Source organism: Myxine glutinosa, chromosome 6 (genome assembly GCF_964187855.1).
Source record: "Myxine glutinosa chromosome 6, kmMyxGlut1.1, whole genome shotgun sequence".
NCBI lineage: Eukaryota > Metazoa > Chordata > Myxini > Myxiniformes > Myxinidae > Myxine > Myxine glutinosa.
The window spans coordinates 29,734,792-29,760,165 of NC_136266.1; the positions used below are offsets into that span (position 1 = coordinate 29,734,792).

The window sequence follows — 25,374 nt, forward strand, 5'->3', positions numbered from 1 at the left end:
CTAATTATACATTTTAAAAAAGTAATGACGTCAGATGCAAATAATATCTGCCGCTTCCATAAACATAATGTATTAAGCCTGGACTCTCATTTAAAGTCCGACATCAATTTTCAAATTGTGTGGTTACCTGGTTTCAAATCTTGGCAAATGACGTCTTCGTTAAAAGTAGAGTTGCGCAACTCACCGAGCTCCTCGTCGCTCTGCTACATTGAAAATCGCAGTTAAGCAGCGATCTCAAAACATATTTGATGTGAATGCCGAGGAGATGCACCTCAAGAACAGGAGGTTGAAAGGAATTCGGGCAGAGGTCGAAAATATATTGTTTATGGATAAATACTTATATGAGTAAATTAAACACGGCATGTATAAGCACAGATGAAAACGATATCACAGTTCCGAGAGTGCCCGATAGTCGGCAACAAGGCGTAAAATCTGTTCCGATGCCTCAACACGGTTGTGATGTAGGTACCCAACAGATCTGTCTTCAACAACTGCTAAATCGTAGCGATAGTTTACCATTATGCCACAGGATGTCTTAAGGCCTTGTGCACTGTTGTCAGCCAGCCAGTTGAGCCTCCAGATATTTGCTCCATTTCGCAGGTGGAAATTTGCCACTGCATCGAAGGCTCGGCCACGGAGCTTCTCGCCATATAGGTACCAAGAGGCGAGGCGCATGAGAGGAGCACGGAGAGCAGCCGCAAGTTCCTCGTTGTGCATCCAATCCCCTTTGCCTTGCGCTACGTCACGCAGGGTCTCAAGAGGAAGCCGAGTTGAGAATTTCTGCAGCTGTGAACTCTCAATGGGGGTGAGGATTGGTGGAGAGGGAGATTGTGAAACCTCCAAAGCATTGCGTTGAGGAGCTGAGGGCAGAAACTTGACGAGCCACCGACAGAATCCAGGGATTGGAGAGAGGCTGGAGAAGACGTTGATGCTGGGAAACTCAGTCTAGGGAAGGAAGGATAAACAAAGGTAATGAAAGAATGAAAAACTTGCTGCTGAGCCTGAGCAGGAAGGATAATGTTTAAGGATGCCTTTACTGTTTCTGGAAGACACCCCATAACGTATGTTACTCTGTTGAAATAATTTGCAAAAACACGTCTTTAAATAATGTTTTTAAGATCCAAACCTGTATCTCACGCACAACACTCCTAATCAAAAATGTCCCAAGTTCAACTCCACGTAAGCCAGTATGGCTGGAACTGATAGAGTAGAAAACAGCAGCAAATAGACGGTTTGGATCTTCTGGCTCCTCGTCAACCTCTAAACCTCGGACTATCGACTATAGGGGAGAAAGGAAGCAAAAAAAACAAAAAAAAAAGTTTTGGACAAATTGGATTCACAAGACAAAATAACTGAAAAATGAGAGACTGGAAGAAAGAAAAAGATTCACCTGGATGTTGTTGGATATTTCAGGTGCAAGTTTTACATGGAGGACAACAAGAGGTTCTCCAGGCATCGCAGGGTGTGTGAAGACAAAACAACGGCGATTGGGTCCCACGCGACGTTTAATGTCTGTCCAATGTCGGATACGATGCACTGCTTCGTACCTGTGAAATCCACGTTGAGGTCAAGCGGGTAATTGTTTCATGTGGCTTAAAAAGGGTCGAGTGTACAAATGGAATTTGGTCAGTGCGCAATGCGCATTCCTCTCAAGTTGTTGCATTGCAAGTTTGAGTGTGCTTTTGTTTAACGCCAAGAATCCCTTGATGCCAAAGCCAGAGTTAAAGTTTTACAATATTTGTGGAATTATGCCTCTTTTATGTGAAGGTTCACCGACATCCAACAACAGCACGCAGGTAGTCAGTCCTCTGGATGCAGGCAACATGAGGTGGGAGTTGGGGGTTTAAACAGAAACGCAAGACACCCACTGGGATATTTTCTCGAGCAAGTCACATGGGGACGACCACGTGACACGCTGAAGGTGCAGCAGTCCCACCGAAAACCACTCAGAGAGGAGGTCTCGAAGAACCTCTGCCAACTCCTAGCACCCATCACAACAACCAGAATGTCCATGTCTAACATCATCACTCTTCATTCAATTAACAGCTGAAACTAAATGATATCTCACAAATGTAAAACCTATCAGCGTTCCTCACCTTGGCATCGGGTCCAAGTGGAAATGCCCCTTTGGGGGTATCGAGGAGATCAGCACGCATATCCGCCAGCAATTTCACGCCTTCATTTTGACGAGAGATTGCCGTGAAGAGGAGCTTGTAACGAGGAGAAAGTGCGAGCCGAAGTCTTGCTTCCACCTTTCTTAGGGTCTCCAAATCTCTTTGACAAAAAGGTAGATAAACATGAGAAAATGCAACAAATCGTAGGTACTTGGGCCGGAACATTTCAATTTATTTGATAGCCAGTGAAATGCAAAGCAATTCAATATTTTATCATTTAATACGCTCCAAAATTGATATCGTGTACCAACCAAGAAGAGAAAATCTATCAGAACATTACGCACATCTGCTTTACCTGTAATCACACATCAATGTACGAGAAACACTAAAAACAAGAAAGAGCAATCAAAGATCAATCAAAGACCCTCGCCAGGACATATTTGTATTATGTGTGGTGTTTATTAGCTGCTGTGTTTGTGTGGTTTATTGATGACATAGATTTATGTTCAATCCAATATGGCTGCCGCCGAACCACGTGACCATTGACATCATCAATTTAATTCTCCAATGCAATTTTTGTGTAGATCATGCACAATAAATTTCAAATTGATCGGATCAAGTGATCTACTTTTCTAATTATCACGTCATAATGAAGGCACCGATGACATCATGAATATATGTTCTCCATGAGGAGGACTTGACAATGAGCCCCATATTTCAATTTTCTCCATGGAGCGGTTTCACAGATAAAGAGGTGCAAAGTTTTTAGATTTTTCCAAGATGGCACCCATATCACGTGACCTATGACGTCATAATTATCATTTCAAAATTCTACAGGAGGAGGCGCTCCTATGGCGAAAACTTTGTGTCGATCAGACCAACGGTTACAGAGAAGAGCATACTCACGTTCTGTGCAGACAAACAGATAGACCCAAATGCAATACCCTCTCCTCTGACGAGGGTAATAAAATAAACCAGGCATGCGGCCTAAAAGAGGAAAATGAAAATTAGATTTTGGTTAAGTTGTGAGTTCAGATCCGGCCTATCAGTGGGATACAAAACGTAAACTGTTCAGCCTGGCGGAGGTACACTCGCTACCGGGTGCCGTTCTACTTTATTACATGCATATGATGGTGGAACACACTACTTTCAGAAAGACTGACAGCATCACACGTTATCGATTTAAACAGAGAGCCTACAACAACAACAACAAACAACAACATGAATTTTAAGGCCATTTTCCCTGCTAGAGCAGGGGTTAGCCTTGCGGTCCCGATGACAATCTTCTCCGTTTTGCCCTATTTTCTGCATCTCTACTCGTTAACCCCCTTGCCCGCATTTCTTCTTCCACCATCTTTAGCCAAGTCTTTCTCGGTCTTCCCCGTCCTCTACTTCCTTCTACATTCATTTCCATCACTCTTCTCAACCAGTCACTTTCATCCTTCCTCAACACATGACCAAACCATCTCAACCTGTTCCTCTTCACAGCATCAATCACAGGCTCTATTCCCATCATCTTTCGCAATTCATCATTTGTCTTCCTCTCTCTCAACGATACTCCGCACATCCACTGAACCATTCGCATTTCCACCCTTTCCAGCCTTCGTTGCTGCTCCACATTCATGACCCATGTCTCGCTCCCATAAATCATAACACTTCTCACACATGCAGCACACACCTTTCCCTTCAGCTTCAACGACACTCCCCTCCTCATCAGCACGCCACTCAGTTCCCGAAACTTCTTCCATGCACATCTCACTCTAGCAACCGTTGCCGAGTCTGATCCACCTTCTCCATTCAGCATGTCTCCGAGGTAGCAAAATGTTTTCACACCTTCCAGCTTCACGCCGTCTCCAAGATCCAACTCAACATTTCCTCCATCTGCAGCTCCCTCTGTGCACACCTTACATTTGAATGTAGCTGCCACACTGGTTAATGACCCTCTCAGACCGCTACATTTTTGATGAACCCACTCAGCGCACATCGTACATTGAATGGAATTCACTCTGACACCCTTCCTGCACACAGCACAGGGCCACTTCCCAGTTCTTTCCACCTCACCACATGCTTTACCACTTGCCATCACCTTCGTCTTTCCTGTATTCACCTTCAGACCTTTGTCTCCATACATTCCTTCCACTTGTTCATCTTTTCCTTCAGTCCATCCATACATTCCGCAATCAACTCCAGATCATCTGCATACAACTCCCACGGTAAACCCTCCTTTACGTTCTGAGCCAGCACCTCCATCACAGCTACAAATAGTTGTGGACTTAGTACCAACCCCTGATGCACCCGTCCTTAGTCCATACAGCTGTGCATGCTCTTTTGTACATTGCCATCACTACTCTGATCAACCATTCCTCCACTTCTAACTTCCTCAACGCCCATGTCAATACTTCGAGTGGAACCCTATCGAATGCTTTCTCCAGATCAACAAACCCAAGAAACAACTTCTTCCTCTTCTCCATGTACTTCTCCTGCAACTGCCTCACAATAGAGAGCCTACAAACCAAACAAAATCAATCACTTCCTACTCTATAATTACCGTGTGGGTTCTTGGAAATATTTAGCCACTCAAAAAAAGCAAACAAAGAATTAAGAGATGTGAAAATGCAATTCAATTCTTTTGAAAAGAAATGACTAATTATATATTTGAACATTATTCACCCCCAGATGTGTTAGTGTAAAAGTGAGATGCACTTGCGCGTTCCCCAAAAAAAACGTCATGCCTCCAATTAATCTGTGCTTTAAAAGGGAATTTGTATGTTTATATGTGCTTCAAAAACGAAATAACTGCTGAACCAAATCCAAACAACTTTTGCATGTTGCCGAAGGGTACACCAAGTGCGGTTTCTGTCTAGGTAACATATCTGGGAGAGGGGGTTCAAGGTGTGGGGGCCCGGGGGAGAGACCCAAATTATCTCAGTAGAGATGAGCATCGTATAATCGCTACTTGGTGGTAACGCCACCAACAGCTCAGGATTACTAATGATCTTTTTTTTAAAGAAAGTTTAAACAATTTAACAATACTGTATTTATTATGTTGACATTGAAATCTGAGTGAGAATAATTTGAAATTTTCAAAATGTTTCATTTCACTTATTTGAAGGGGGAGGTTCAAACCAAAGCATCCAACACTAAGATTTGCAGCGAGGTGGAAGTGATTTTTGCTCACACCATATATACGCGGCAAGGGTAGTTGATGAAGATGATGTTAGCTGACTTCCAAGCAAATGAAAGATGACCTCAGGTAAACGATAGGTGAATAGAGCAGAATGTTTGTGAAGTACAACATGTTCTCTTTCGATTAAGTTCATCAGCAAAGTGTCGGGTAAAAATGCTTAAGTAAACCAATAAGACAAATAGGAAAGTGCTGGTGGTATTTGATGAGGTGATACTTGGTACTCCTCCAGGCATTTGATGAGGTGGTACTTGGTACTCCACCAGGCATTTGATGAGGTGGTACTTAGTACTCCTAATCCTCCAGGTACTTGGTAATCAACTTTGGAGAGACATGTTTCTACACTTTGTGACTGACTCGTTAATGCCGGAGAGCAACCTGTGATGGGCACCAAAATGCCGCTGCTGCCCAAACAGAAACTTTAAAATTTCAACAGAGAAGAACAGCACACAAGTTACACATTCTTCATTGTATATTTACTTCAACTCACCTCCGAGCAGCTTCTGCTACGTTGACTGCAAAACGAGCAACAGCATCATGGTCCGGCCCATATGGATCTTTAGATAGGATCAGCAAAAGATCTCTCCGACTGGTCAGGTCCATCGCTCTTTGTTGAGAAGACACACCAATGATTCATGATTAAGAGCAAGGACAATGTTGGACAAACTGATTTGTATTGGAGAGCTGGAGGTAGATCACAGATGGTACACTGAAAGAATTTCTTATTTTTTAAAGGTTTCAAGATCTTGGATTCAGGCAACCAGGAATCAAGTAGAAAAATCAGAGGGCAGTGGAATGGGAGTGGAGGAGGGAGGGTGAGGAGAGTGGGAGAATCGAGATGTGGTGTGGGGTCCAGGCGGCCATCATGGGGTGCGCTCCAAGGGGAGGCGATGAGTGCGGCCCAAGGGGAGTCGAGCGATGCACCCCAAGGGCATTTTTAAATGCAAAGATCTTACACATACCAACACATTGCGTTATTCCCAGAAAATACAGTTTTGAGAAATTGTTTCCATTGGAAATTAACTCTGGAATTCTCTGGGTTTAGGTGACTGACTTTCATTTTTTTTTTTTTCCCCTTGTAAGTGGATTTTTGACCGGAGTTGGACTGCTGGCTATTTGCTTAAAGGGCCCACTAGCGTTCATAAATCATTCGGTAAAATCAGTCAATAATGTTACGTCGTTTATGGGAGTTTACATCGTTTATTGACAGCCAATCACGATTATTCGTACTTGAACTGGAACGCCATTTTCCTTGACCCATGTGCGGTTGCAACCGTACATTGAACCACCAATGTTGTATGTGGCGAAAATGGCCAAATATTTTGTACTTTTTCATCCGACGAGACAAAGCAGTACTCGTTAATGAAGAAATCAACACCGAGTCGTATACACATTGCTCACTGCTGTATATGTAACAGCGACATTTCAGTGAAAGCGACGGAATTAAAGCAATGAAAGAAGACTACTGTAGACATGATAAGAATATTGAAAATGGCCAAAGTCACGAAGAACAACTCATCAATCAGTAGCTGGATACAAATTAGAAGCAATGCTTCGAAGGCGAATGCTGTGACCAACGCATAAGTTTTCTTTACCGCAGACCCCAAGCAGCAGATGGCGTTCTGCCATTTAAGATGGCGTTCTGCCATGGCATTCTGCCATGCAGCAAGTACGATAATTGTTGTTTTGAAGGATTGAACTTTGAACGATTCTCTGGCTCTGCTGACCTTGTATTTTCTCCATCATGTCAAGCCTAAATCATGGCATGAACTACTAGAACGGCACTCAGTAGAGAGCATAGTCTCCACCTGGTTGGTCAAATCACTCAATGGTGAAGAATCACTTAAATTATACTAGCTGGATCTTCACCAAAATTGAATTGATTCTTCCTTGTCAGACACCCAACCGGTCCACCAAGTTTCGTTCAAATCCGTCCACAACTTTTTTGAGATGTCCTGCTATGTATAGTTTTTGGCCCCATCTCCTAATGGTGAAGAATCACTTTGTAAAAATTCTACAAGCCGGATCCAAATCCGGATCTTCACCAAAATCTAATCATTTCGTCCTTGTCACAAAGGCTACATCTCTGCCAAATTTCGTCCGAACCCGTCCACAACTTTTTGAGATAGTGTTCACAAACAAACAGACAAACGGACAAACAAACGGACATACAGGGGCGAAAACATAACTTCCATCCACCTTTGGTGGCGGAGGTAAATATGAAGATGGAATGGAATAAAATAAAGTTGGAAAGGAGAAAAATCAATGGAGGAAGGTGGAATTTGCGTAGGAAATATGCGCCTTGAAGCAAGTACTGTATTTTGTATTGACGCATACTTCCACTTTTTTGAAATACCGACTACTTTCCTGGAAATCCTAGCAGTGTCCATTTGTTTTATACCTCTCACACCCCCCCCCCCCCCACCCCCCCAATTCCCATGCCTCCCTCTCCTCAGCGCTCTCCCTTCCACAGATCTACCGACATCCCTGTTCTCTACTGTTCTGTTGTGCTTGTGTGCTTCCCTCTCTCTCCCCATCTCGTCTCCCACTCCCTTCATTATATGTTTTATGTGTTCGTTTATGTTTGTTGACATTAATGTTAGCTTTTACACGAGCCTCAATCTTGTATACAAAAACAATAATAAAAAACGGTATTTTCTGTGTTGTGGGAGTAGCAATATGGCGGAAGGAGCATTTCCGGTGGCTTCAAGACCGCCAAACCAATTAACGTTGGCCACCCTGTCCAGTAATGGAGAGATCAGTGGTGGGGAACACAATCCAAATTAGACAACTAAAACTGTTAACATTTTCTTCATTAAACTTGAACCATCAGTTGTTAAGATACTTCATTTTGTATCAGATTTTTGTAGTAAAGGCATTTCTAAGTAAAAATGACCTATATCTATCGATACGTGACCGTTGTATATAAAATAACCTTTACTTTATATACGACAACTGTTTTTAAATGATGTGTGTTTGTAAAAAGAAATCAGAGCAGACTGTAAATGTCAGATTATTATTTTTTCGGAATTCAACTTGGTATGCATGGGATGGGTGTTTGAAGGTACACGGTACATACACACTACAATGTACGATGAAAGAGCATATGAGGTTTCGTACAGTGGATGCAACATAGTACAGTGTTGATGTGACATGAGCAGGGAACCTGTACTCATCCATGAGACGCCGCACACTGCGCTCCGAGCCCATACCCGAGCGCCCTTTTCCAAGTACATCATCCAACACGGCCGAGGCAGACGAACTCCGAAGGCAAAGACTTCGTGGGACGACTTGCAGTGGCAAATGGCAGCAATTCCGCCAAAGGCGAGAGAGTCGAAGACTGGCAGACATGTGGAATCCCGTCATGCGAGTCCAGTGACCGTGAACGCCGTCACGTAGTAGTTTTTAAAAGGGAAAATGATCCAATTGAAAATGAGGAAAACGAATCGGTTTTTTTCATTCTCACGTGATCCCTTCTTCATTAAGTGCCAAAAAGGTTTAAATTCATCAAACATTAACGTGCGCCAAGCACTTAATAAATATAACATTAGGCATATAAAACAAACCATAAAATATATACACCGCCTGGAAATCTGAGGCTCATATTTGCAACAACGACGACGAAAAAACATTAAAGGTTAGTCAGAAAAATCATTAAAAAGCAAAATGTGAAGAAAATATCATTGCATGAAGTAAATCCAAAACCAGAGTTGTGTTGGGTTTTGGAGCGGCGTTTCGGAGGGGGAGGACGTGCAAACACTTCTTCTTCTTTAGTATTCGTATGTGGCTGAGGACGTGGCTGTGTCGCTGATGGAATACCCTCTTATACATTTAGGAATCAGAGCAGATTGCCGGCGATTATTCATGGTGCCGGCGATAGCTCGCCTACTCTTCGCGAAGAACATCATGGGATCTTTTACATCCACCAGTGTACTGGTAATACTAATGCCGTAATAGTAATAGAGAGGAATTGCCATTTAACCGAAATCATCTTCAGTCTGTTTGGAAATCAGCCAACATCACATCATTGCATATGGAAAGGTGCAAAAACTGATCCCCTCAAGCCTCAACTACAGACCAATGAGATTACTTCCAATCATCAGCAAGGTCATGGAATCCATCATCGGAGTTGACATAAGGTCATTGCTTTTCTCCAACAACCTCATTTCAGATCATCAATTCGGATTTAGACCAGGTCAATCTACCTTAGACATGCTGCTTCAGCTCAACAATGGATGGAAGCCCTCAATATCAGACATGACATCAGGACCGTCTCTCTGCACATATCTAGAGCTTTCCATACATTTTCCTGTCTATATATGGCATCTGGCATCCTGCCTTGCTCCCCAAACTCTCTTGGTATCCAAAGCCAACTCCACTCTTGGATTACTGACTTCCTCCACTCTTGCAGTCAATGCCTGTCGCTCTCAATGGAAGTTATGGAACCCTTTCTTGTCTTCTCCCCGCAAATGATGGAGTACCAACATTTTTGATTTCTAGATGCTCTGTGGTGCATTCTGAGAGGTGTTTTTTCCTTTAATTGGCTATTTTGTTTGTATGAGAATTGGTAAATTATTACACAGAAAATGAGGAATTCCAAGTAGCCAACATGAACATTTAGTTCCATAGTTTTTTTCTGTTCCTTACTGGCTCCCAACTACATCGTTTTTTGAAGAAGCAAACAAAGCGACGTTGCTCGAATGATGCATGTTTGATATGAGATTTTAATATTATCAGTAGCAACACTATGGACAGCATAAAATAGAACTGTCACACTAGAAAACTATGAAAAGGTTCCAAGTCAAGAATATGTGAAAACTAAAAACCTCTGTTGTGTCTGTATTTAACGCAGTGTGTTATAATCTCACAAAAAGAAACTCAATTCGATAACAACTCAGGTAATCAAAACTAGGGACGTGGTGCATGCGCTGTAAAAGTGAATTAAAAACTCAGTGGGATGGCTGAAATTGCATTTTAGCTACCAATTGGGGTATCCGTGGTTGAGTCACAGTCAGGGCACAGCGGAGGTCATCTTCCACGTGGAGCCGATTACACTGTTTCAATCTGATATTCAACAGCGTGGAAAACCCCGCTTCGCAGAGATAGGTAGACGAGAATGGCAGAAGCACCCGGATAGCTATCTGGCTGATATTAGGGTAGCGACCCATTCCCACCCAAAACTCCGTCAAACTCTTCTCTTTGAATGTGTCTTTGGCAAATGAATCGTTTCGGAGATCCAGGAATTCATCTTGCATTGCCTCTGGCATGCTCTCCACGCAAAGGTTGACGGAAAAAGGATTCCTCACAATTTTTGCCTCATTGTCGTCTAAATCAGGAAAATACTGATGAAATTCTAGCTCCAGTGACTGCAGATGCTCAAGAATGTCATTTTTCAGTACGGTATCAAGCTCTTTTCCCATGCTGTCTTGCAATTCAGACATTCTTTCGAACATAGCAATGTTTCCTGTGTTCACTTTCCTGCGCCAGTTTTGGAGCTTGGCAACAAATCCTCTGAGATGATCGTGGAAAAGAATAATACAAGTACAGATACATTCAAAGTACACTGCCCCCATGCCAAATAATTAAATATCCCACAGCGCAGCATTGCCAGGGTGCCTCCGGCGCCCGGCAATACCACAGTGCAGCTCATAGAGAGTGCATTGGGAGGGAGAGGTGTACAATAGTTGATTGATTAATTGCATAATTAAAATCAATAAAAGATTATCATAAAATATTTTCTTAATCAATTGGCTAATAGCATAACTAAACCACTAGTGCTTCATCCGAAGATGTATCTTTTAGAAATTTAATTAAATAAGCCATTAATAAAAAATTTAATAATTAATTGATTAATCAATAAATAAGTAATCAATGAAATGATTAATCAATAAATCAAAAATATACTTTATGGCCACATCACCTGGTCACTGTCGTGTCCAAATATTAGCTTCCTAGCTCAAAAGGTGCCTGAGGTATTGCTCAGATGAGAAAGAAAATAATATATGATTAATAATGAAAATAAATAAATAATAATCATTAAAAAATTAAATTATTAATCAATTCGGTCATAGAATACATAAACCACCACCGTTTCACCAGAATCTGTAACTTAAAAAAAATAAAAAAAATTGTCATTAATCAAATAATTAAATAATTAATTGATTAATTGATTAATTCATAAATCAAAAATAGCCTTTGCAGCCAAATCACCTGGTCATTGGCATGTCCAAATATCAGCTTCCTAACTCAAAAGGTGCCTGAGTTCATGGTCAGAAGAGAAAGGAAATTTGATTAATTAAATAAGTACTTAATTAATCGCTAATAATTAAATAACTCCTCAATTAATTGATTAATCAAAAAACAAAAAATACTCTTTTTGACAAAGGAATTGCTCACTATTGTGCCGAAATTTCAGCTTCCCAGCTCAAAGGATGGCTGAGATATAGCCCGGCCAAACAAGAAAGCAAGAAAACAAACAAACAAACAAACAAAAAACAACCAGAGTGAAAACTGAGTACTCCCTTTCAGCATGCATCATTGCTGAGCCCCCTTCGTGCCTGGCGATGACGATATGCAGTGCCTGGAGATGGCATAGGAAAGGTGCGGTGTACAACAAACAAACAAACAAACAAACAACCAGAGTGAAAACTGAGTACTCTCTTTCAGGATGCGTCATTGTCGGGCCCCCTTCGGTGCCCGGCAATGAGGTTAGGCAGCACCTAGAGATGGCATAGGAAAGGAGCAGTGTACAACAAACAACCAGAGTGAAAACTGAGTACTCCCTTTCAGTGTGCGTCACTGCCGAGCCCCTTCGATGCCCGGCAATGACGTTTTGCAGCGCCTGGAGAGGGCATAGGAAAGTGTTGGTGTACAATTAGTCGCTCTTCCTTGGAGCTTGAGGTTCAGCTGGTTCTGCTGCTCGAAAATGTCAGCAAGATAAGCAAGTTGTTCGTTCCACAATTCTTTGTCGTAATGCTGCAGGAGGTCATGTTTCCCTTGAAGATTCAAGAAATGTTTGACTTCCCCACGAAGTTGAAAGACGCGGTTCAGAACATTCCCTTTCGAAAGCCAGCGTACAGCAGTATAGTACAGCAACAATCCATGTTCTGTGTACATGTCTTTGCACAGCTCCTTGAACATTCGGGTGTTGAGAGCCCCTGCCTTGATGTAGTTAACAATCTTGATTACGACTTCAGGAACTTTCTTCAATGAGAGAGGGAGAGTCTTACAAGCCAGTGCGTAGCGATGAATCATACAGTGGGTTCCTTTCGCTTGTGGTGCCAGCATCTTCACTTTTGCTTGGAATCAGGATTTGGAACCAAGCATGGCATGAGCACCGTCAGTACAGACACCGCATACATTCTCCCACTGAATTCCTCCTGTATCGAAGAACAACTTCATTTTTTCCATGACATCGTTAGCTTTTGTCATTGTTTCCAGGGCACTGCAGAACAATAATTCTTCCTTGATATCATCTCCTCTGACAGAGCGAACGAATGCCAGTAGCTGGGAGCAGGAACTAACATCGGTCGATTCATCAAGTTGAAAAGAAAACAAGCCGAAAGGCGCCGCCTTAATCTCATTGATGATCTGTTGTTTCACATCTTCCGACATGTCACGGATACGACGCTGCACTGTGTTATTCGATAAAGACACCTGTTCAACTTTGCGAGCCTCTGCCTTGCCGAGAACCCGTTCGACAATGAGGAGGGTACAAGGCTTGATGAGTGTCTCCCCAATCGAGTGGGTTTTTTTCTTCTTTGCAATTTCAAGAGAAACTTCATAAGAAGCCTGGACAGTTGCTACATTTTGTTGTTGAAAAGCTCCTCCCTCATCCAACTTCTGTCGCTTTAAATTTCTTTCATGCCGCTTGAAAAATTAGGGATCCTGCTTTGCATGTTGTGCGTGATTCGTCTCGAGGTGCAACTTCAACTTGGATGGCCTCATGGATTCAGTACTCAAAACCTTGTGACACAGCACACATTGTGGTTTATCTTGGCCAGACATGGTAATGGATGTGAATCCAAGCTTTATGTATTCGTCAAGATACTTTCTTTTTTTACTCCCAGAAGCCATAACGTCAAATCTGCAATAGGAAAAAACAAAACAATATCAAAGTGGAAACAATATCAAAAAAAACAAAAAACAATATTTAATTTTTAGTATGGTTCAAATTACCCCATGACCCCCCGAGAAATACACCATGGCCCCCAGGTTGGGAACCACGGCTCAAGGAAATCCTCTTTATCTCCTTACTGATGACTCCACTCTGCTGTGACATCCCTCATCCTTCTGTCAGACAGGCAGCAGCCTCTCCCATCTCCTCAAACCTTGATAAAATCATGAACTGGTCAAACACTTGGAATATGTCTTTCAATCCTGAGAAACCTCACACACTCACTCTCTGTCTCCAAAAGTATGTATGACAAATGAACCCACTCATCTGCCTTCTCACCAACCGTCTTGAAGAGGTTCAGTCACTTAACCTCTTGGGTCTCACGTTTAGCCATGATCTCTCTTAGGCAAGCCACATTTCATCATTAACATAATTATTTTACTTATTATTTTTAAAAATTATTAACATAACTGATTCCCCATGGGGAGTACAATTGACAATGAGCCGTGTTTCAATATTTTCCATGGAGCGGTTCGTTGATATCGAGGTGCAAAGTTTTTCCAAGATGGCACCTGTATCACGTGACCTATGACGTCATAATTAAAACGAAACAATTCTACACGAGGAGGCGCTCCTATTGTCAATTTTTTGTGTCAATCGGACCAACACTTGGTGAGAAAATGAATTTTTTAAATGCCGACACACACCTACGTACAGCACACGTACGCACTCAACGAAGGCTTAAACCGGCGTTTCGCTTTGCGAGCGCAGGGTAATAAGACTAAAATATGAAGGTAAAATAAATGCCATGAGTACACACCATGTCAGGTACACACCATACAAGTAACCGAAAAAGGCACGTTTTAGGGCTACACACTTTTTTATATTGAAAAAAAAAAGAAGAAGTTTTTAATACAGCAATTTATTATTATTATTATTAAATCTTGACAGATGAAAATGTACCAGAAAAGAGAACTGTGGGCCAAATTTCAGCTCTCTGGGACGTATGGAACCTAGAAAACGAACGGCTCAAATATTTGAAATGGGACAAACAAACAAAGCTCAGATGAAGTTAAATAAAAGTGTGTAATAAAAGGTCAGGTTGGGGGAGGCAGAAAATGTGTGGTTGTGGTTGGATGGGTAGGCTTACAGAACTTGTTGGAGGGAGTGAGAGGATGCAGGAAAAAAAACGAGGTTTAATCCTTGGAATTGAAGGAAAACCACACTCGACATTTGGGAAACAGCTCCAAGTCTGAATTTTAGTGACGTGACATGCGATGAAACAAAGGTTTTGATAACAGACATGGAAACACATACACACATGTATACTCCCCTCAAGATAAACACACATATATACACATACAAACACACATATAAACTGATACACACGCAAACACATATACACACATACACACACATATATACACATACACACACATATATACACATACACACACATATGTACGCACACAAACACATACATAAACATATACACACACATGTACACATATACACACATACACACACACACATATACACACATATACACACACACACACATATATATATATATATATATATATATATATATATATATATATATATATATATATATATATATCAGTCACTATGCGACCTTCATATCATCAGTGGAGAACCGCCAGCATGGTGTCCCATACAGCTGCTGCTGCACCTACAGATACCATATATATATATATATATATATATATATATATATATATATATATATATATATATATATATATATATATATATATTGTTGCGGATCTCAGTGCCGGCCTTTCCCCTTACCAAGGGGGGGTTAGTCCCCTTGTCTTTTACGAGCCGACGGGACCCGGGACCTATGACGTCCTTCCCGGACAGCGTTAAATAGGGTTTTAGGACTATGAATTCGCTATTACCTAAGTACTAACGCTGACCGGAAACGAGGAAATAAGCCCCGCCCGAATCACGGGTGTTGGTGGAAACGCCGAGCGGTAGCGAACCCATGACCCGAGCCGTTATCAAGGACTAAACCCGATCCAAGCGGTTCATAATCGTGCCAGGCTTACCCAATGATGGAAATGACTGAAACGGTCGAATTTGGGAAGAAAAGGAATAACAAAATTTATTTACACTTTGTATAATAAGAAGAAAAAGAATACACAGTGCAGCCTTAAACAGTCTTAACTTATCCCTGGACAAACAGGCCCGTCACACTCAGACACACTCACATGGGGTTGCAGACGAACAGGTCGATGGTCCAGGGATGGCGTCCAGGCAGCTCGCTCTCCGGCCCCCAACTCGCACCGCGAAGTAGAAGAACGCAGCGGCCAGGAGCTCTCCACGCGTCGTTTGGTGTGCACGGGATTATCACAGGGCGAACGGTAGGATTGGCTTTGGTGATTACACTTGCGGCTCAGCCACGTACGTAATAAGTGAATAGTTCGTAATAGTTCAATGAGCGCGAACAATGCGCTTCGCAATCAAGGCTCGAAACTGTCGTGTGCACTCCAGTCCTCTTAATGTAGTTCTCACACGAAGGCTCCGGATCAGTTCTCTCAATAACAGTTCACTCGGTCCTCATGCAGTTCTCCGTAGGCGCCTCTCCCTTCTCATCTCCCAACTGCCGTACTGACAAGTCCTGTTGCATCAGTCCTTTTCAAGGTCTTTGTGCGCTGGCTTATATAGCCTTGCCCAGGGAACCCTCTCGAACTTACTAGACGCTCTGTACTATGCCCTATCAAGCCATGCCCACCGAGCACTGGTTGGCTGTTGGCGTTACCGTCACCGCCTTCTGACGCACTGCTTGACGCGGCCACACATCGACCCTCGCGCTCCGCCCTCTTTTCAGGCCTACCTCGTGTCACTTGGCTAGTTTGAGCGAGCAAAAGGCAGCTAATGCTGCTGGCAGCCAAAGCGTAACAAACTGCTGCGGGTAGCTCAAAGCGTAACAAACTTGAGGGATGCCAAATGGAGCACGGGATCGAGTTCGCCCATGATGTAATTGAAGGGTGGCCGCAAAATGAAAAGGACCTGAGCTTATTTCTTTCCACAACGCAGATGTCACTAGGGAAATGGCCTACTCTTACACATACTATGACATAACTAATTCTAATGGGCCTACGTGTTTCTTGTGGACTAACTATGGGGGGCAAACCTTTAACCTTTAATGATGTTATCTATCTATAATTCCAGTAATCTCTGTGTGTTTGTTTGTTTGTTTGTCTGTGACCGCTGTTTCTCGACAACCACGGGTCCGATATACTTTAAACTTGCCAGGTATATTGCTGGGGACCCGAGGATGTGCCTTTTCAAGGTTTCATATTAATCGGACAATTACTTACCGAGCTATGTCCAAAAAACGATTCAACCAATCAGAGAGCAGCGAGCTATCGCGTGTGCCGAACGTGGCGAACACACTCTGCCTCGGATGGCACATTTGAGAGCGTATTCATTTATTTCACGTTTGCAAACTATGTTGGCGCTATGTTGGCGTTAAACTATGTTTTAAAACTAATAAAAACCATTTCATGTAAATAGAGGGGGGGGGGGGGGATTGTCACTGTACTCGCAAGCCGTTCGCCGTTCGCTTTGGCGTTGCGAATGAACCAAAACATTTCATGGACCAAACCATTTCATGTAAAGCGTTCGCCGTTCGCTTTGGCGTTGCGAATGAACCAAAACATTTCATGAACCAAACCATTTCATGTAAATAGAGGGGGGGGGTTGTCACCGTACTCGCACCCACGTACCCACGTACCCACGTACGGGCATTGCACCCACGTACGGGCATGCCCTAGTATGTACAATTCTCAAAACCTCAACACTGCCCCCCTCATTCGCCAGGCTCGTCCCCGAGCCGAACCCACACAAGTGAGCACGACCGGTTTTGAGCAAGGGTCAGGACTACTTTTTAAATTCCGTGTGACACTTAGGTGTGGTTCCCCTCTGCATTTAACCTAACACCCTGTGTGTGACAGTTTTACAACACTAGATATGTCCCACCTACTGCGTTGTGTACTAACAGATTCACACGGCTAACCGAATTAAGGAAATAATTCTCAAACTACACATAAAGCCGGTGGGGAGCATGTTATTTACAAGACTAATCTAATTATTTACAGTTATAAAACCCAGGACCTGTTCTTTTTGTGGGAGAGAATTTTGAGAGGAGAAAACAATGCACAGCACTGCACCAATACACCATAATAAATGCACCAAAATACACAGTCATGCACAATTATCAAAAATGCACAAAAATGCACAATCATCTTGTCAATAAATGTTTGCTGCTTGGCTGCTGCTGGGCTGCTGCTGGGCTGCTGCTTGGCTGCTGCTTGGCTGCGTCTTCCTGCTTCGTCTTCGGTGTGCCATAATTAACTTGAGATCTTCCTTCCTGACACACCGGAATAAATAAAAATGCACAAACCGTGTCCGCTTTTTATTTATTAGCAGGGCCAATCTCATGGTCCGTCTGCGTGACTTTGATGCCACTTTAAAAAAAACCAGTGGTCCGCAGGGCAAGATAACGCTTGCAGCAATTGTCTGCTCCAGCAAAGGTGCCAGGCCACAGAACGTGTGGTCCATTAGGTGTACTGGTGCAGCCAGAGGTAGCAGAGTGCAGCACAAAAGTGCAGCCACACAGCTCAGGGTTCCTGCACACTCCCCTCAACAAAAATAATGGGTCCATGGGTGGGGAGGAAAGACAAAGCAGAGAGTCAGCGGAGGGAAAGGGCGCAAAGGTACACGTCATGCAAGGCAATGCAACATGAGGGGCACGGGAGAGCAAGCAGAGAAAGCTCGTCCCTAGCCGTACATAACCCCCCAATGTCAGCCGACACTACCCTTGTCCCTCCCCATATTTATAATTTACAAATCCGTCTCTACATCTTGTCTTTTTTCCTTTTTCCCCCCTCTACTCCAAATTCGTCAGCCAATCCCTCCCAAGAAGGAAGGGATGGAATATCACACAATGTCAAATCCCGTCGAGATGCGTCTTACCATCCCAAACATTTGCAAAACCTGGTGTGGAGTTCTGTCTCCTTGGTGAGTGGATGTGGATGGTGCGAAGAGATTTCATCATAACTATACTCTAATAACATTAACTCCTTTAAACTACCCAGGGTCTTGCCCTGCCACTTGGCATCTTTAAATTATGTGGTTCTAAAAACCAATTCCCATTGACCCACCCTGTGGTACCCTCCAAATTTGGGGTCTCACTGCCCCAATTTTTCACTACTGTGCCTTCGCACAATTTCGGGGCTGGGTCATGTGGCTCCGCTAGCAGGTACAACTACCTGCGCACCTCCACCACTGAAGTCGCCACCCGAGCTTACCTAGCTCCTTGCGACTACCCTAACACGGGGAAGGCCCCTCCTGGCTCTCTCACCCCTCTGATGCCCTCTCTGGCATTGGGCTACCCGGGTCCTCTCCTAGGATCCTCTGGCCCCACTGAACACTACTCTGACCCTAACTGACTGGGGAAGGCCCTCCCTGGCGCTTACCCCCTCTGTGCCCACTGTGGCATTGGGCAACCCGGGACCCCTCCTGGGATCCTCGGGCCCCACTCAACACTACAACTAACCGGCTCCCAGAGCCTACCTGCGGCCTCACCTGGCCGACAGACTACCAGTGGCGGGATGCCGTAACTACAGACTTGGCATTTAATATGGAATATGTTTTTTTCTCGACTTGGGTTTACTTTCTGAACTCAGTATATCAATCTGGTGAGTTTATTTTACCCTTCGGTGATGTCTTTGTTGAACGAACCATGTCACTGATTGTCTTTCGCAGCAAGAAGTCAATAACAGGATTATATCACAGGTGGCGTGACAAAATGTAAGGACAGGTACATTTGACGATTGGCTTCACAATCGGGTATATAAGGGTTGTTGCGTTCTGTATTAGTGGAAAACAACTGCTGCACGTCTACAAAAGTTATTGCTGCTTCCTCTGGAGATGGTCTGTCAACTTGACAATGCTGTTTGTCATGGAGTGGTGGCTTTACGAAATTCTGGCATGAAACAGCGTGCTATTGCTCGGCAGTATGACATCACTCAAGGTCAGGTGTCAAAGATCCTGAAAAGAAATGCTCAGAGGGGTGTCCCTACTCCAATACCGAGGCCAAGACGTCCACGCAGAACCACAAGGAGAGATGATCACCAGCTGCACCGGTTAGTCTGCAATGGCCATACCAAGTCAGCAAATCGGCTTCGGGCTGAGTGGCAGCAACTGACAAATGTGCCTGTATCCAGAAGGCTAGTCAACCAACGACTGGTTCAAGCAGGCTATCGTGCCAGGCGTCCCCTCAGAAAGCCACGCCTGACCAGACAACACAGCCAGCGCCGATTGCAGTGGGCCAGAGAGCACCGTCAATGGCAGCCAGGACACTGGAATCACGTGACCTTCAGTGACGAGTCTAGATTTCTGGTCTATCGTCAAGATGGCCACGTCCGAGTGCGCAGACAAGTGCATGAAGCCCACAACGAAGATTGTATAGTGCCAAGAGTCCAAGCTGGAGGTGGTGGGGTGACCGTTTGGGCTGCTTTTCATGCAGGGGGCAAAACTGACCTGGTTGTTCTGAATGGAAACCTGAACCAGTTCAAGTACAGGGTCATTCTGGAAGAAACATTGCTTCCATTTGCTCGTGCAGCCTTTCGAGGAAACTTTGTCTTCCAAGATGACAATGCATGGCCTCATCGTGCTCGCATGATCCAACACTTTCTTGCTGACTGTGGTGTAGAGCATATGGAGTGGCCTGCCATGTCCCCGGATATGAATCCGATAGAGAACTTGTTTGCAGAATTAACGCGTCAAATCGACAACTTGGACCAGTAGCCTACCTCTGTGCGTGAATTGCAGCAGGCTATTGTCACTGCATGGCAAGTGATTCCTGTTCAAACCTTGGCAAATCTTGTGAACAGCATGCCTCAACGTGTACGTGCTCTCCTGAATGCTCCTGGGGGTTACACGAAGTACTGAACTGTAATTTTACTGTCCGTAATCCCAGTCAAAATTTAGCTTTTGTTTTTGTTGAAATTTTTTTTGGCTAATGTGCAAAATAAAGAGATACTTCTGGAAAACGTACAGAAGTTTAACACAGTACTGTCTCTGAATTGAGTTCGATATCAGTTTACATCACTTTCAAGGATCAATTTATTTGCTTCGAAATGTCAAATGTGGTTTTTGTTTCTTTTAAAGGCCACATTAACAAAATCTAGAATAATTTCAACATAATTCCAATGAACTTTTGGTTCTAAGACATCTTGAAAAGTAAGTTCACCCCACAAAAAAATATTCCATATGAAATGCAAAGTCTGTACAAATGGTAACGCAACTACCACAACCCCCAAGGAATTGGAGCCGCATGCAACTGAAACTCCGAGGGAGTTGGTGATGCAATGTCATGTTCAATTACCATAACTCCCAACTGGTATCGTTCCGAGCATAACCCCCAAGGGATTCGAACTGCATGCAATTGAAACCCCAAGGGAATTGGTTACTCCGGACACCAATTGGGACAATATTATGGTCAATAACCATAACTACAAATTGAACCATACGCCCAACCATGTCACTGACTCCTCATGCACCCATCCAAGCACTTCTTTGCTACTACCTGCACCACAGGTGTCAATATCCAAACAATTTACCTAAACCCTCTACCTAACTTTAAACTACCCTCCCCGGGTATTCGTGAAGGGGTCCATCTTCCCCCATCCACTCCTTCGCACCATGCACTCCACACCACTCATTCCACACCATTTACTCCCACCAAGCATTCCACACCAAATATTCCCCACTTGCACACCATGCAAGCCCATCGACTGACCACCATTACACATGTCCTCAATACTCCATTCATACACTTTCTCTGGTCATCCTCGACCAATTCCTCATTTGCTCACGCTCACCACAAAGATTCCCTTTCAATTCGTCATTTGCTCAAGCTCATCACAAAGCATCATCTAACTAACTACTTCCCTCTAATACTCGTGCTTCCCCCGTCTTCCCTTACACTAAGCACTCCCTCATCATTAACATCCATCTAATCTCTCTACGTCCCCTCTGCCGGTACAAAAGTCGCTACTTAAATCTCATGTCTCCTATTGTCATTTCTAAATCCCTAACAATATCCTAGCCCGCCCTCGGCTAGTTTAAACTGCCACCCCATAATCTAGAGCTCATGTGCCCCAAATGATAGTGAATGGTAAAGCTACCATTCACCAACACTATTGCTATTCCAGTCCTCTGAACTATGAGCCTCTCCGTGCGGCAGTACATTTCCATCACAGCCCGGCTTCGGAAAGCCGAGCAATGCATGCGGGTGGTTGGTCTACTGTTGGTTGGGTCCGTCCGGCATTTTCGATTCTGGGGAGGAGGCATGCTTGGGCCAAGGTTCCAGGCGCCATCTCTGCGCAGGGCCTTTCGGTCCCCTACACGGTGGCCCAACCTCCCCCGGTCGGAGCACTGCGCCCGCCAGGGGGCGAAGGTCCGACTTCTCCTCCCTCCCCTCGAATCATGCCGTTTGCCGCTTTCGCCACGGCACGGCACCGAGCATACAGGGCGGGGTCAGGCACGAATCGCGCACGGCGCTCCTTGCGAGTCCGCCGCGGCAACGATCCCCACCAGCCCCCGCGGCACACAAAGCACCCCGCGCACCGAGAGCTCGCGTCGGCTATACGTCGGCCTAAACGCTAACCCGGTCTGCGTCGATGCCCGAATCGCATTCTCACACCACGCGCCCCTTCCCATACTCATTCCACAGCAAGGCGTCCCAGCGCCTCCCATACACTCCACACATTTCGTTACTGCACTCTCCCGTGCACACTCTTCTCTTGCACACTCAGGTGCACACCACTCACAACCTCCATTATTACACATCCTCGCGCACACCCTGGTGCACTCATTCTACTCGCACACTCCGTTACACACTTGGCCATCGCACACCCTCGCGTACACTCTCCGGTTACATCCTCTGTAACACCCACGGGTGTGCATTCCTGCACGTACCCAATCAGCGCACACTTACCCATGGGTGTGCAATCTCCTGTTGCACACCCAATCACACGCTCTGGTGTGCACTCCCACACACTCTCTTCAGCCATCGCACACTGTGTCACACTCTGTTCCACACTCCATTTCACATTCTTCTTCAACACACTCCTCCCACAAACACTCCGTCTTACACTCGCGCTCCGGCGCCTTTCGCACACGCGCGCCATTCACCTTCACACAGCGCACCACGGACCTTCCACGAGCGCCCGGCTGACGTCGCGATCCCAAGCGCGGGAAAAATCTTTTCGCGCCAAACACTTTCACGCCATACATTTTCGCGCCATACACAACCCTACTCACCTTCGGGATTCTCTTCTCCTCCCGCACCTGCAAACTTTCATTGGGGTTAGGCAGCACGACATCACAATGCGAAAACGGCCTTTGCACGTATTCCATCTTTTCCTCCAATTTAATTTCTAATTCTGCCATCTCCTCAACCCCAATTTCCATTATAATCTCTTTTTCTTTATTAAGCTCGACGACCGCTGGCGCACATAAAATAAAATTTTCCAATTCGGCGGGCGTCGGCTTTTCCACACCCCGAGTCGCGATTTCTACCCCACTCAACTTAACTTTGCTCTTCTCTAGCTCACTTTCCCCGCGTTCCTCAAATCGCGTGACCTCGTCGCGTACCAATGCGACTTTCCCGCCTGACCTGCGCCTTAGGTCTTTCCCCATTTTTTAAATTTGGCCACCTATTCTGTTTCCAAACCCCAATAACTCATCTTTCATTTCTTTCATTTCCTCATCCAAGTTGTTTTCCAAATTATTTAACCCGTTTTTCATTTCTCCCATATCATTTTTCAATCCCCCAATTTGATTTCCCAATCGCTCACCGTTCTTTTCCATCATTTGTTCCATTTTCCTGGTGGATTTCTCAGCCATCTTTTCCATATACCCCATCATTTGCGCCATAATAAGGCCCACATCTATTGGCGCTGCGGGCTAGGCTACCGCAGCCATGTGCGAGGTGCCGCCATTTTCTTCGCCTGCCACCCCTACTGCTGCATCCTCATCAATGCTCTCCTCTTCTTCCCATTCTTCCCGGGGGTCCTGGGTTATTAATTCTAATTCCTCCTCATTTACCCCCACCGACATCCGACCGTCTTGGTTATCCATGGCTCGATTTTAATTCGGATGTTCTACTAAATTTCGGCCGCTAGTAATTTTGAGTGCGTTAGGCACACCTTGGGTCAAATCCCACTCCCCGACACCAATTGTTGCGGGTCTCAGCGCCGGCCTTTCCCCTTACCAAGGGGGGGTTAGTCCCCTTGTCTTTTACTAGCCGACGGGACCCGGGACCTATGACGTCCTTTCCGGACAGCGTTAAATAGGGTTTTAGGACTATGAATTCGCTATTACCTAAGTACTAACGCTGACCAGAAACGAGGAAATAAGCCCTGCCGGAATCACGGGTGTTGGTGGAAACGCCGAGCAGTAGCGAACCCGTGACCCGAGCTGTTATCAAGGACTAAACCCGATCCAAGCGGTTCGTAATCGTGCCATGCTTACCCAATGATGGAAATGACTGAAACGGTCGAATTTGGGAAGAAAAGGAATAACAGAATTTATTTACACTTTGTACAATAAGAAGAAAAGGAATACACAGTGCAGCCTTAAACAGTCTTAACATATCCCTGGACAAACGGGCCCGTCTCACTCAGACACACACACGGGGTTGCAGACGAGTAGGTCGATGGTCCAGGGAAGGCGTCCAGGCAGCTCGCTCTCCGGTCCCCAACTCGCACCGTGAAGTAGAAGAACGCAGCGGCCAGGAACTCTCCACGCGTCATTTGGCGCGCGCGGGATTATCACAGGGCGAACGGTAGGGCTGGCTTTGGCGATTACACTTGCGGCTCAGCCGCGTACGTAATAAGCGAATAGTTCGTAATCGTTCAATTAGCGCGAACAATGCGCTTCGCAATCAAGGCTCAAAACCGTCGTGTGCACTCCAGTCCTCTTAATGCAGTTCTCACACAAAGGCTCTGGATCAGTTCTCTCAATACCAGTTCGCTCGGTCCTCATACAGTTCTTCGTATGCACCTCTCCCTTCTCATCTCTCAACTGCCGTACCGACAAGTCCTGTTGCATCAGTCCTTTTCAAAGGCTTTGGGCGCTGGCTTATATAGCCTTGCCCAGCGAACCCTCTCGAACTTACAAGACGCCCTGTACCACGCCCTATCAAGCCATGCTCACCGAGCTCTTGTTGGCTGTTGCCATTACCGTCACCGCCTTCTGACGCGCTGCTTGACACGGCCACACCTCAACCCTCGCGCTCCGCCCTCTTTTCAGGCCTACCTCGTGTCACTTGGCTAGTTCGAGCGAGCAAAAGGCAGCTAATGCTGCTGGCAGCCAAAGCGTAACAAACTGCTGCAGGTAGCCCAAAGCGTAACAAACTTGAGGGATGCCAAATGGAGCGTGGGGTCGAGTTCGCCCATGATGTAATTGAAGGGTGGCCGCAAAATGAAAAGGACCTAAGCTTATTTCTTTACACAACGCAGATGTCACAAGGGAAATGGCCTACTCTTACACATACTATGACATAACTAATTCTAATGGGCCTACGTGTTGCTTGTGGACTAACTATGGGGAGCAAACCTTTAACCTTTAATGATGTTATATGTACAATTCTGAAAACCTCAACAATATATATATATGTATATATATATATTGTTGCGGATATGAGGATTGTATTTTTTTGATTGTGTGTATTGTAGTGGTAAATTGTTGTGTAACATTGGTTGGATATGGCCCCTCCTGCCTCCAGAGTTGTGTAAAGGTAAAAAGGGCGTCTCGGTAGTTAATTCCATGAAACACCACATTGAAGGACACGATAAAACCCTTGTTCAGTAGCTTATATCTTATTATGTGTTTTAGAGTAAGGCCTTGTCTTCCATTAG

The 25,374-nt window shown here is 44.7% G+C and overlaps 1 protein-coding gene across 3 annotated transcripts in view; it reads right to left on the reverse strand.

Annotated features, from left to right (window-relative positions):
• Nucleotides 1–303: 303 nt before the first annotated feature.
• Nucleotides 304–25,374, reverse strand: part of MLYCD (malonyl-CoA decarboxylase) — a 78,381-nt gene continuing 53,310 nt past the window's right edge. Inside the window, exons 1-7 of one of the 3 annotated variants that reach the window (XM_068119791.2) lie at nt 8,511–8,785; nt 5,789–5,905; nt 2,097–2,274; nt 1,869–1,981; nt 1,391–1,547; nt 1,127–1,279; nt 304–945 (exon numbers count right to left, since the gene is read on the reverse strand). In XM_068119791.2, coding sequence (XP_067975892.2) covers nt 388–945; nt 1,127–1,279; nt 1,391–1,547; nt 1,869–1,981; nt 2,097–2,274; nt 5,789–5,901 — 1,272 coding nt within the window. In that variant the 5' untranslated portion in view covers nt 5,902–5,905; nt 8,511–8,785 and the 3' untranslated portion in view covers nt 304–387. Of the gene's footprint in view, nt 946–1,126; nt 1,280–1,390; nt 1,548–1,868; nt 1,982–2,096; nt 2,275–5,788; nt 5,906–8,464; nt 8,786–25,374 lie in introns of those variants that run through there. The other 2 variants (XM_068119788.2, XM_068119789.2) reach the window with 2 other exon arrangements.